Source organism: Engraulis encrasicolus, chromosome 14 (genome assembly GCF_034702125.1).
Source record: "Engraulis encrasicolus isolate BLACKSEA-1 chromosome 14, IST_EnEncr_1.0, whole genome shotgun sequence".
NCBI classification, from domain to species: Eukaryota; Metazoa; Chordata; class Actinopteri; order Clupeiformes; family Engraulidae; genus Engraulis; species Engraulis encrasicolus.
The window spans coordinates 15,068,700-15,081,199 of NC_085870.1; the positions used below are offsets into that span (position 1 = coordinate 15,068,700).

Sequence of the window (12,500 nt, forward strand, 5' to 3'; positions counted from 1 at the left end):
CAGGCCGTGCCCTCCTAGTGATACAACACCTTCAGCGTGGCTACTCAGGTCTATAGAGCATTGGAAGTACTTTCTGAGCTCCCGAAAAATTGGGAACTCGTCCCGCAACCATTAGCAAACCAAGGGAGGCCGTTTGGGAAATGTTATTGTCTTATGCTCTTGGTCAGACCAAGTCTCGAAGAGATTTGAAAGTCGATGATAATCAGGCTATTGTGATGCCACCAGCTGTTCTTTTAAGGCAGCATTGCGACCTTACCCAGCCATTTAATGCATAATCGAAACATGGCAGATGATTGCAATAAAAACGACGAAATAAACAGTGTGGTTTGGCCTTTTTACCCTGTGAGGCTTGATTACGTAAGTCAAACTCTCACCGCCTCACAGGGAGAAATACCGTCATCCCCCCAGGATTCAGAACCCCTGAAAGCACTAATACTGACACAACAGCCCATCCCTCACACACACACAGGGCCGGATTAATGCACAGGCTAGATATGGCTGCAGCCTAGGGGCCCCCATCTGCAAGGGGCCCCCTTATTGGTCAATGGGGAGGAACAACTTTACTGACTTGCAGATGTAGTATTGAAAAAACATCTCTTGTCAATGCTCCTCTCTACAGTTGTCAGACATTTGATGTATAGCTCTGAATTATGACATGGTTTATGTAATTTTTTTTATATTTTTTTCTCATACGGGGGCTCATAGCAACCTGTTGCCTAGGGGCCCCAGGTCATCTCAATCCGGCCCTGCACGTGCACACACACACACACACACACACACACACACACACACACACACACACACACACACACACACACACACACACACACACACACAGAAACAGGAACACACGCACACGGCGATGAGCCAAACAGGCTTGATAACAGCTGTGTGGGGGTCTGGTATCTCACTGACCTAATGTGGGGCCTACATCACGATAAAGCTGGATTGCATTATCTCCAAGTGTGTGACTGTGTGTGTGTGTGTGTGTGTGTGTGTGTGTGTGTGTGTGTGTGTGTGTGTGTGTGTGTGTGTGTGTGTGTAATGACATCAGTCCTAGATGAGGAGAGCATTTAAATCTTTTATGGGGGGATGACTGTCTTTCCACACACACACACACACACACACACACACACACACACACACACACACACACACACACACACACACACACACACCTCTGTGGCCTCGCTGCTGCCTTGTTGTGGGTTTTCAGGACATGTTAAACATGAGGGACCTTGATGTTAACAAGATGTTTAACAAGGCAGCAAGCGAGACATGAGGAGTAAAGAGGGGGGGCGGGGTGTAGGAAGAGATAGAGAGAGACAGAGGGAGTAAGGGGGGGGGGGGGGTGTATGTAGCAAGTGATAGAGCGAGATGAAAGGATGTGCCAGATGGTGTGTGTGTTTCTAAGGAAGAGTCTATTGTTTTTATTATTCTTTTTAACTCATTGTCTTCCTCTTCTCCTCCTCTCCTTTTTCTCGCATCCCTCTCCCTCCTTGGTTCTCGTCGTCCTCCTCATTCTGCTTCGTCGTCCTCCTTCTGCTCCTTCCCCTTCCCCTTCTTCTCCCCTCTCCTCCCCCACTTATTTTCCTCTTTTTATTGTTATTCTTCCTCCTCTTTCCTCCTCTGTCCCCCTGTGCAGGTGTCCACCTTGAAGGAGCAGCTGCAGTATGAGATACGCAGGAGGCATTCATCCTTCACGCCCTCAACTGGCACCAGCTGAGGAGGAGGATGAGGAGAGGGGGAGGAGGATGAGGATGAGGAGAGGAGAGGAGGAGCAGAGTAGGAGGAGAGGAACTGAGAGGCATTCCTTCACCTGGGACCAACTGAGCTAGGGGAGAGGAGAGAAGAGGAGGAGGAGAGAGGAGAGGGGAAGAGAGAAGGAGAGGAGAGGAGAGAGGAGAGCGGCGCGCCGTCTTGAAGGACACTGAGAGGCAAGACTGGCACGTGTGTGTACTAGACCAGCACAGAGAGGGACACTGCAGCACTATACCAGAGATTCTTTAAGTATCTCTCTACTCTCTCTGACTATACTGTACTCAAAGGATTTACCCAGACGTGATGATTCCTACTTCAGATAGTTAAAAACGTCTGTGCACCATACCAGCAGAATGAAACTATTTGATACTCAGGTATTTCTGGAAAAAGCTAGTTGAATAATTGAGTTATACCTTTCTCCTATACTTCCGGACGTTCTTTAAGTCTGGCATTGCAGAATTTTAAGTTAGCACAGATAATTGAATCGCCCATTCCCATACGATTCAATGAGAACTGTTGGCCTGGAATCAAAGCTAATATCACCAGACTCAAGACAGTGCCTTCATTGATTAGCTCACCTACCTATATTCAGACACATGGAACAAATGATGCAAAATGCTATAAAATCCATTAAATACAATTTTCATAAATATTTGTTGGATTTTAAGGTAGCATCTGGAGAATTAGAACTGGATTAATGATATGTCATATTTCATATATCATATCTGATAAGAGATTCAAACATTAACACACTGATTTTAACTATCATAGAAAAAGCCAATAAAACACTTAATTTGTTAATATTTTTTGAAAATGTCTGCATAGCAGTTTGGAAGAGAGTTTTTCAAGCATGTGGTAAGACTTTTTAGGTGCTCCAAGTGAAGGCCAGTTGCTTACAGCTAATGTCCCTTGACTTCCATGAACTGGATAAATACGAATCTCCATTGACATCCTGCCATATACGTATGTGTCATCCAATCTCTTTCTGAACAGGCTGATTTGTTTGAATACATGCAATGAGAATCAGACATGTACAGTAGATGAGCTAATTGGTGAAATAACTGTGATGCAGTGAATGCTCAGGCATAAGGAAGTGGAGAAGACGCGCTCACACTATCGCCTAAATAGGCTACTTAACAATTCTTAACTGGGTGCTGAATCCCACAAAAACTTGAATGAATAAATGAAGCGAAGGACAGCACTTCAGATTTCTTCTTTGTTTATTCACCCACGTGGGCGAATAAACAAAGAAGAAATCTGAAGAGTGCTGTCCTTCGCTTCATTTATTCAGGCATAAGGAAGACCATCCAGGACTTTTTGCTTTCTGAATCTGGAATCATCACCTCTGTTCCACTCTTATTTTGTATGACCAAAACTGATAGTAAATGAGGTGAAAACATTTTACACTTGTGTATGGAGCCAAGCAGAACAATGATACTGGGTGCTGAATAACGATAATGTTGTTTGAAAACTTGAATTTCAGGTAGCTATAGACTAGCATACTCCACTAACTGAACTGTAATGTGTGCAAGAAGGGACCACTTGATAGTTGTACTGTACATTATTTGTCTTGTGTGTTGCAATACCGAGTGCTTTTACAAGGGAATTGGTGTCCTGTCTAGGCCCTCTGGCAACATTTATCTGAGTCTGAATCTTGACAGTTGGCTGCACAAAATATGCACGTTTTGATGATGGCATAAAAAAAAAAAACACGATGCAATTGGAATACTAGTTTTAAAATATATAAACATGGATAATAATATACAGGGCCCTCATGTACAAAGACTTCCTACTGAATCTTTGCGTAAGTAAAAATCTGGAAGAAAAAAATGCATTTGCGCCTGAAAATCTTAAATCTCTCAGTCCATGCATAAACAGGCATTCCTGCTGATTCATGTTGTATGTCTGATTTCACATGAAATTTTGTACATGTACTTTTTCATGATAAATCAGTATTAGAACATCTGAAAATGTTCGTGGAAAGTTACTAACGGAGCTTTTCTGTGCTTAAGTAAGTTTTGCACATGAGGCCCCAGGGCTTAATGTAAACACCTTAACCCACAGAAGATCAAAGCCAGGATGAGCCTCAGCTTTGGGACACTTAATCTCCTGTAAACGCTCAGTGTCAAACCATGCCACTATCACAGCGCATATTAGCTATAATGTATAGCATTCTGCACTAACACTCACTAATATATTACTTTTTTCATGTTTACACCTCGTCCAAATACTAACGATTGTATTTACGCTAACATCAAATTACATTCCAGCAGAGATTTTAAAGGGACTGTTTATGGAGTAAAGGACGAAATGACCAAATAAATGTTATGATTTTTTTTTTTTACATGTGTCTGCTTCTGTTTGTACTACTGAACCTACACGCTTACACTAGAGCACGTTCCACACGTTAAAAGTAGTTCCACATTTTCATGACCTTTTCTCTAGACGTTTCTTAGCTAGGACTACACCAAAGGCAACTGAGACGCCACACACAGTTGTGGAAAAAAACAAGTAACATTTATATTTTTATGAAGCAGTAGTACAAGAAACAGCATGTTCGCTGCATTCCCCAAGCACAACTTAGTCTTCTCTCTGTGTATTACACAACTTCTAGTCTCTCTCCATTCTTCAAGTCTGATGTTGTGAGCTAGTGGTAGTGGAGGTTGGGATGGGAGACAAACAGGAATATGAGGAAGTTTTGCTGATCGATGGCTGATTAGTGCTTGGTCAGAATGCTTTGCCGGTGCCTCATTGGCTGAGGTCTGTGCACAGTGGCCTTTGATAGGCCGGGTGATGGTCACTACTGGCACTCTGCTTTCCACCACAAATACAGTACAGAGTTTTTTGTTTTTTTAAAATCGCACCATAAAACAGAATACATGATACAATAAGGCAAAAAAAAAAAATCGTACACAAAACAAACAAACAAACAAACATATATTTTGACATCTGATATCTGTTACATCTGATATCTGTTCGCTGGTTCTGTGCCTTAAGACTTCAATGCTGCCTTTTCTACGTAGAACCAGTGTAGTCTCCTTAGCACCAGTGGCATTGTAAAGTCATCAGTATTTGGATATAAAGGGTAAATACTTGTGTTTATTATTATATAAATGAAGATTGGTTCATACTTGTGGTTTCAGAAAAGTCCATTTCACACACATACAATATAGGTGCTTGCATATTATATATACGTACTTAGAGTGTGTAGTGGGATAGGAACAGGAGAGGATTGAAGAAGTGGTTTGGGAATAAAGTGGAAGTTTGGAGTATAAGAGGGTGGTGTCCATGGTAACGGTGGAGGAAGGAATCCGGGAGATTTGGCAGTTTTATGGGCTGGTCTCTCTCTTTTTCTCTTCTCTTTTTCTCCTCTCATTCTCTCGCTCCCGCTGCAGACCTGGGCATTCACACACTGCCAAATCAAATCAAAACCAACAGATGTAAGATGACACATAAAATGATATATAAATATATATACCGGTAAATGATATATAAATGAAAAATAACTAAAACTCTAGGGCAAATTAATTGTAATGACTAATGAGTAACAGTGCATGGAAACGCAGCTGTGTAAATGCCGTTTCCCAGAGTTAACTGGTTCTCTTTCCTATATAGATATGGACATTGTAATTACTGTAGTAGGCTACCAAATATGACTTAAGCAGATTTTGGGTTGGATAGATTCATAAATATTTGTGGTTTTTACCACATGAAATTAGCGTGACTGGGTTTACTCATGCCGTTTATCCATTTCCCCCCCGGGAGACCTGCCACAGAGCCACTTCCTCTACAATAATTACAACTCTTCACATTTTATATGTTGACATTGTATTTAGGACGCCACTTAGAAAATGACTTAAACTGCCCAGATCTCCCCCAGTTGATCTGTTTCCAGAGATGTGGCTATTTAAAAGCGCTTTATCTTCATTTTTGAGGCATCTGGCAGTGGCACTCGGGGTTCGTATAACTCCCATTAGTTTTCAAGCTGGTTGCTGTCTGCCAGGACTAAAATGCATGCAGATTTCTGGGTCAGTCAGTGAAGGCTGGACGTGATGGCATTACAGTGGGAGGAAAAAGTTAGTACACCCTTTGAAATTTCTTACATTTCTGTCGAAATTGGTCATAAAACATGGTCTGATCTTCCTGAAAACTGCAAGAAGGAACAAACAGTATCTGTTTTAACTGATACCAATCAATCAAAACAATTACGTTATCATAGTTTTGCTTACCACAAGATCTAAATATTGTCAAGAGAGGGAGGAATAATTGAGCACACCCTTCAAAAGCTAATTGGAAAACTACAGTCAAACAAGACTATTAAACAATTTGAGGGATTTCAAGGTCAGTCACTTAGGTGTCGCTTATAGCTGCCCTGCCTGATGGAAAACACACCAGAAGCATTGTTTGATATACACCATGGCTCGCTCAAAATATTTCTCAGAAGACCTATGATCAAGAGTTATTGATTTGTATAAATATCTGCAAGCTTACAAAAATAAAACAGGAATATTGAATATTGGGCGCAGCCTGTACTAAAACAGGAATATTGAATATCGGGGCACCCTGTGCCAAAACAAGACTATTGAATATTATGGCTCCCTGTAATAATACAGTAATATTGGGGCTCCCTGTAGAAATACAGTAATATTGGGGCATTCTATAGTAATACAGTTATATTAGGGCTCCCTGTAATAATACAGTAATATTGGGGCTCCCTGTAATAATACAGTAATATTGGGGCTCCCTGTAATAATACAGTAATATTGGGGCTCCCTATAGTAAATGATACAGTAATATTGGGGCTCCCTATAGTAAATGATACAGTAATATTGGGGCATTCTATAGTAAATGATACAGTAATATTGGTGCATCCTATAGTAATACAGTTATATTAGGGCTCCCTGTAATAATACAGTAATATTGGGGATCCCTGTAGTAATACAGTAATATTGGTGCATCCTGTAATAATACAGTAATATTGGGGCTCCCTATAGTAAATGATACAGTAATATTGGGGCTCCCTATAGTAAATGATACAGTAATATTGGGGCTCCCTATAGTAAATGATACAGTAATATTGGTGCATCCTATAGTAATACAGTTATATTAGGGCTCCCTGTAATAATACAGTAATATTGGGGCATCCTGTAATAATACAGTAATATTGGGGCTCCCTGTAGTAATACAGTAATATTGGGGCATCCTGTACCAGCACTGACCTGATGAGGTTCAGCAGCCCCCACAGCTCTTGCCGCAGCTGCCCCCCATCGATCCGCAGTGTCCACTCAGGGCGGCCACCCCGCAGCGGGAAAACTGGTCCCTGCACAGGTCAGCTGGAGAGGACAGCACAGAACCAGTGGTGAGAGAAGATAAATGATAATACTGTCTAATGATGATGATGATGGTTAAGATGATGACGATAATGCGGCCACACAGCGGGAAAACTAGCCCCACCATTGGTCAGTGGGAGAAGAGAAAAGAGACAAACTATAATAAGTTCACCACCATTGTGGTGGTGTTGGTGGCGATGGTGATGTTGATGGCCCATGCCATGGAGGACCACAATGCAGATTAATCAGTTAAGACACAGCGTTATACATTTGCTGTTACCAGAGTGGCAATGACCAAGTAATAGTGCATTACTACAGGCCCTGTGTTATGTCATAGTATTGTAGTACTATGGTATTTAACTTTTCAATGACTATTACAGTGTGCCATTGACGGTACGGCGTACATTAAGGGGCTATGAAAATGCTTTCCTCTGACTTACAAGTTGATGATTTTATGTTAAGGTTAAAAAATGTGAACGAGTATGGTGTATTGTGTTTATGAATAACTTCCTCTAAGATAGATGTAATAAGATGACTTGCCTTTGAGCAGCTCCTCGTGAGCACAGACAGTCCTCACACAGATCTCCTTGTTTATCACATACACCCTGCGGAGACTTTGGGACGAAAATAGAGACAAACAGAAGAAAGAAGCTATGACAACCGAGATCATTTTTGTGATGGACAAGTAATATCTTTATCTTAATGTACTGAATGGATGAATAACTAGTACCACTGTGCAGAGATGTGGACTTGGGACTTGGGACTTGGACTTGAGTCAGACTTGAGCACACAAATGACTTGACTTGAGACTTGACTTGGCAATATTACAGTACGAATGACTTGTGACTTGACTCGACTTGCAAGCTATTGACTCCAGACTTGACTTGACTTGACAGTTTTAGCTTGCAATGACTAAATGTATTTATTTTTTGCATTTGTATGTCGAAAAATTACATGAAAAAAAAAAAATATTAAATGAATTGCCCTTAAACAATACCAGTAGGCCTACTAGTTTTGTTTAGAATGCGACTGACAAAGGGGGACATGCAAGGCAGTCTAGAGAGGTAATGGATTTATGACCAAAAGTAATTGTCAATGTTGCCCATAGAATACAAGGTGACTTGTTAGTGACTTGGAAAAAATGAGACTTGGACTTGGACTCGACTTGGCTTTGGTACGACTTGGACTTGGACTTGACTTGGTCAAATGTGTCTGAACTTGTGACTTGACTCGGACTTGACTGAAACGACTTGAGACTTACTTGCGACTTGCAAGTTAGTGACTTGGTCCCATCTCTGCCACTGTGTATAAACAGATTGGCGGAAACGTAGGTTGTAGACTGACCTGTAGAAGCAAAGGCTGTTGAGGCACTGTTTACATGGCTGGTGCACTGAGTAGAGCCTGGTGCAGGGGTACTGCTCCTCACGACAGTCTGGAATAAAATACATCACAATAGAATAGAATCGAACAGAATAGAACACAGTGCAGTAGAATACAGTGCAATGGAATAGAATACCGTGCCATAGAACAGAATGCATTTTGTTGTCAATATACACATGCGCATCGTACCGTATATGTAAAATAAGATGGAAAGCCACATCAGGCACCAGTGCAATATTTATGTCATCTATTTACAAAAACTACTATTACAAATCAACTACTATACCACTATACACATATTGTACTAGAAGCAGCCCCTTCTCGAGAACAGAGAATGACACAAATGAAGGCCTTAAATAAAGGTTTAAATGTCTTCCTCTTACCAAGAGGGCCTGGTTCGGTTGGCTCAGTTGTAAAATCTGCCCCTGTAGTGGGACGGAAACCATGATGATGAATTCAATACGCTAAAATCGCCACACTAAACCCTCTCTAGAGAAATCAAGAGATGTTTGTGATAAATAAACTGCAAACAAACAAAAAACCCAAACCATTCCCCACTAAATAAATATCCACAGGATGTTTGGTTTGGTGAGCAAGTCTTTGGGACAGAGGCACAGAGCCATGAGAGCAGCTATGAGAAGAGAACATTTAAGAGAAGTACAGAGAGGAATACAAAGAAGTGTACACACACTGAGGAAGGCAGAATGCCGAAATATGCCTGCGTGAAGCAGTGGTTCTGAACCTTTTTTGATCAAATGCCCCCTTGACCTAATCATAAGCCTGACAACGCCCCCTTCATATTAAACTTAAATGGACTAACCACCACCCCCTTTCAGCTGCATCCTTCGCAACGCCCACCTGAAGATCCTCAATGCCCCCTGAGAAACACTAGTGTAAAGAGACCTGCAAAAACATAGCCAATAACCCCCAGGTTCCTCAGAGAGATTTCCCAGCAACTGTGTATTAAACTGTACAGTATTCAAAATAGCCTAATTGAATCTTTAGAGTGTAACTATGCAATATGCCTCACTCTGCACACCCACGTGATTATTTATGTAAAAAACAACATTCTAACACAGGTAACTTCACTGAGTAACTGGTCAACAGATACTTTTTGGTAACAACACTTTCTACCTCAGTAGTAGGAGTTCAGTATCTCCAACAAGGTTAAGAGCAGCTGAGCTAAGAGCTGAGTCATTTGCACAGAGCAGATGTGGACGAAAAACAATTTAAAAAAGTAAACACTCTCTCATGCTTTGATTTCTTCTGCCTGTGCTCTGAAGACAGGGGAGGTTAACTACCCAGCTTTTGGGTTGTTAAGACAGGGACTAGACTAATAAACTACCCATCTTATGGGTGGGGCTAATTAGAAACAGCTGGTGTCATGAATGGGGTCTTCCAATAATTGGTTGAATCAAATACATACATTTATCATGTTGATAAACTTTGGCTACGCGGCTAGGTGTTTGTCATTGGAAGTTCCATTGGAGCCCTGATAGTGTAAGACAAGAACCCGCTGTCTTGTCGGTAGGCAGTTTTATCAACTTACTCAGATTTTGTAGCCTACTCTTGATGATACCGTTTAGGAGAACATATTGTCATGTCGCTCGGAATACTTTAGTATGCCCCCTAAATAATACTACATTGTGTAGCAAAGTGGTAGCCACTGCTGACAAGGCGGGGTTTAAGGATCGGAGGCAGCCTCTGATTGTTTGAAAGCTCCTGTCACTCAAACATTGCCCTCACATGTGATTGGAGGGATACAATGTAACTTAATTTACAAAGAATTGATTCTGACGTACTCATGTTAAGATATGTTCCCCCAGAATGGAGTACAGAAACCACAGAAACCGCTACAACATCCAGCCAACTAGAAAACAGGTTTTAACCACCACGCCCTACACTGGTCCAATGGAACTTCCAATGTTAAACACCTAGCCACATAGCATTTTGGGATTCCTGTCTGCGCGCACAGCCGGGTATTTGTAAACATCGAGAACCCATGTATACAGTATGTGACAGACTCTTACTTTACGGACCAGGAATGTTTCCAGAGAAGAAAGCAAGAAAGAATTCTGTGCCTGAAATGATCAAGCGTTTCAGGGTTATTAAGATATTATGACTATATAGAAACATATGTTAAATGCACTGTTGCATGGCTCATTACAGGCACGTGCCTGAGATATTTTTGCCCTGTGCTTTTCCAGTCTGCTGACAAATACACAGATAATTGTTATGGTAGGAACGGGCAGAACATCCTGAAATTGAAGCGAATTTAAACAAAAGCAAGAAGAGGGGAGAAGAGAAGAGAAGAGAAGAGAAGAGAAGAGAAGAGAAGAGAAGAGAAGAGAGGAGAAAGCAGTCAAACAAACAAGCAAAAAGCAAAACAAACAACAAAAAAACAACCCACCAGATTGTCCTGGAACAGAAGCGGGGTCCAGAAGGATCTGCTGCTGAGGAGAGGTCTCCAGATCTGTTGGGTCCCCTATATAGGCATAGCCCAATAGACACAGGATGGGGAGACAGCATATATTACATATACACTACGGCAACATTATGAAGGTCTCCAGATCTGCATAGCTAAATAGACACAGGATGGGGAGACAGCATATATTATATACACTATGGTAACATTGTGAAGGCCTCCAGATCTGTTGGGTCCCCTCAATGGCACAATAGACAGCAGAATACACACAGTCAACCCCTCATACAGAACAGACACACTGAAGTGCTCAAAGGGATGGGGAGACCATATACACACACTCCAGGCTATAGCAACATTATAGTGTTTGGCATATAGAGTTTGGAAACGTTTCGACTCTCCATTGAGAGGCTTATTCGGTTCTAATTCTGATCCGGGAATCTGAATAAACTTTTTTAGACTAAGATAACCTGGATGAATGGAAATCCTCACAACCAGGAACTAGGAGTGTAAATCACAGCCTCCATGACGATACGATACAGTATCGATTATCTTAAAGCAGGGATTTGATTATTTTCTATACTTAAGAATTCTCCACGATACGATTCGATTCGATTCTTTCCAATTACTTTTCCACTTCTATTATGTTCTGGAGCTAGGGCATTGGACAGGGACCAGCGATTCGATTATTTTCGATACTGAAAAATGCCCCACGTTTCGATGCGATTCGATTAAATCGCCGGCCGACACGTCGATGCATCGATACATTTCGATTATTATTTACACCCCTACCAGGAACTCAGTAGGGTAGTTGTGTGAACATTCAAAAGCTATAATAGTTAGAGGACTTCCACTGCTTGGGCAGAATGACAATTCTCATGAAGAAGGTACTAAACTAGGTACTAGAATGAGGTATAAGATAGCTGAACATACCGTACTCATAGTCCGCTGTCAACGATGGATTGGGGAGGTGATTGTTTTGGGAGTAAACAAAGATTTGGTGTTAATCAAGAAATTGTGTTGTACATTACATTACATTACATTACATTGCATTTGGCAGACGCTTTATAACCAAAGCGACTAACAAACGAGGACATGATCATGTCATATCATGATACTTACAGGTCCTTCTCAAATAATTAGCATATTGTGTTAAAGTTCATTTTTTTCCCCATAATGTAATGATAAAAAATAAACTTTCATATGTTTTACATTCATTGCACACCAACTGAAATAGTTCAGGTCTTGTTTTGTTTTAATATTGATGATTTTGGCATACAGCTCATGAAAACCCAAAAATCCTATCTAAAAAAATTAGCATATCATGAAAAGGTTGTCTAAACAAGCTATTAACCTAATCATCTGAATTTACCAATTAACTCTAAACACTGGTATAAGCTTCCTGAGGCTTTAAAAAGTCTCAGCCTTGTTCATTACTCAAAACTGCAGTCATGGTTAGACTGCTGACCTGACTGTGTTTAACATTGAAGTCAATGGCAGTGGCATTGCACGAGGGTTATGAAAGCCCAGATATCATTGATGCTTAGCTGTCAGCTGTTTTTTGTTCTTTGATCTGGTGACCCACACTTCCCTCTTCATTATACTCC

General features: G+C 41.1%; 2 protein-coding genes across 2 annotated transcripts in view; one reads left to right on the forward strand and one right to left on the reverse strand.

Annotated features, from left to right (window-relative positions):
• Positions 1 to 4,594, forward strand: part of LOC134462146 (rootletin-like) — a 74,329-nt gene extending 69,735 nt beyond the window's left edge. The window contains exon 39 of the mRNA XM_063215034.1: positions 1,646 to 4,594. Within this exon, the coding sequence (XP_063071104.1) occupies positions 1,646 to 1,726 (81 nt within the window). The 3' untranslated portion in view covers positions 1,727 to 4,594. The remainder of the gene's footprint in view (positions 1 to 1,645) is intronic.
• mfap2 (microfibril associated protein 2) overlaps positions 4,257 to 12,500 on the reverse strand; it is a 12,952-nt gene continuing 4,708 nt past the window's right edge. The window contains exons 4-10 of the mRNA XM_063215033.1: positions 11,827 to 11,841; positions 10,882 to 10,956; positions 8,855 to 8,896; positions 8,436 to 8,523; positions 7,632 to 7,705; positions 6,981 to 7,094; positions 4,257 to 5,173 (exon numbers count right to left, since the gene is read on the reverse strand). Coding sequence (XP_063071103.1) covers positions 6,991 to 7,094; positions 7,632 to 7,705; positions 8,436 to 8,523; positions 8,855 to 8,896; positions 10,882 to 10,956; positions 11,827 to 11,841 — 398 coding nt within the window. The 3' untranslated portion in view covers positions 4,257 to 5,173; positions 6,981 to 6,990. The remainder of the gene's footprint in view (positions 5,174 to 6,980; positions 7,095 to 7,631; positions 7,706 to 8,435; positions 8,524 to 8,854; positions 8,897 to 10,881; positions 10,957 to 11,826; positions 11,842 to 12,500) is intronic.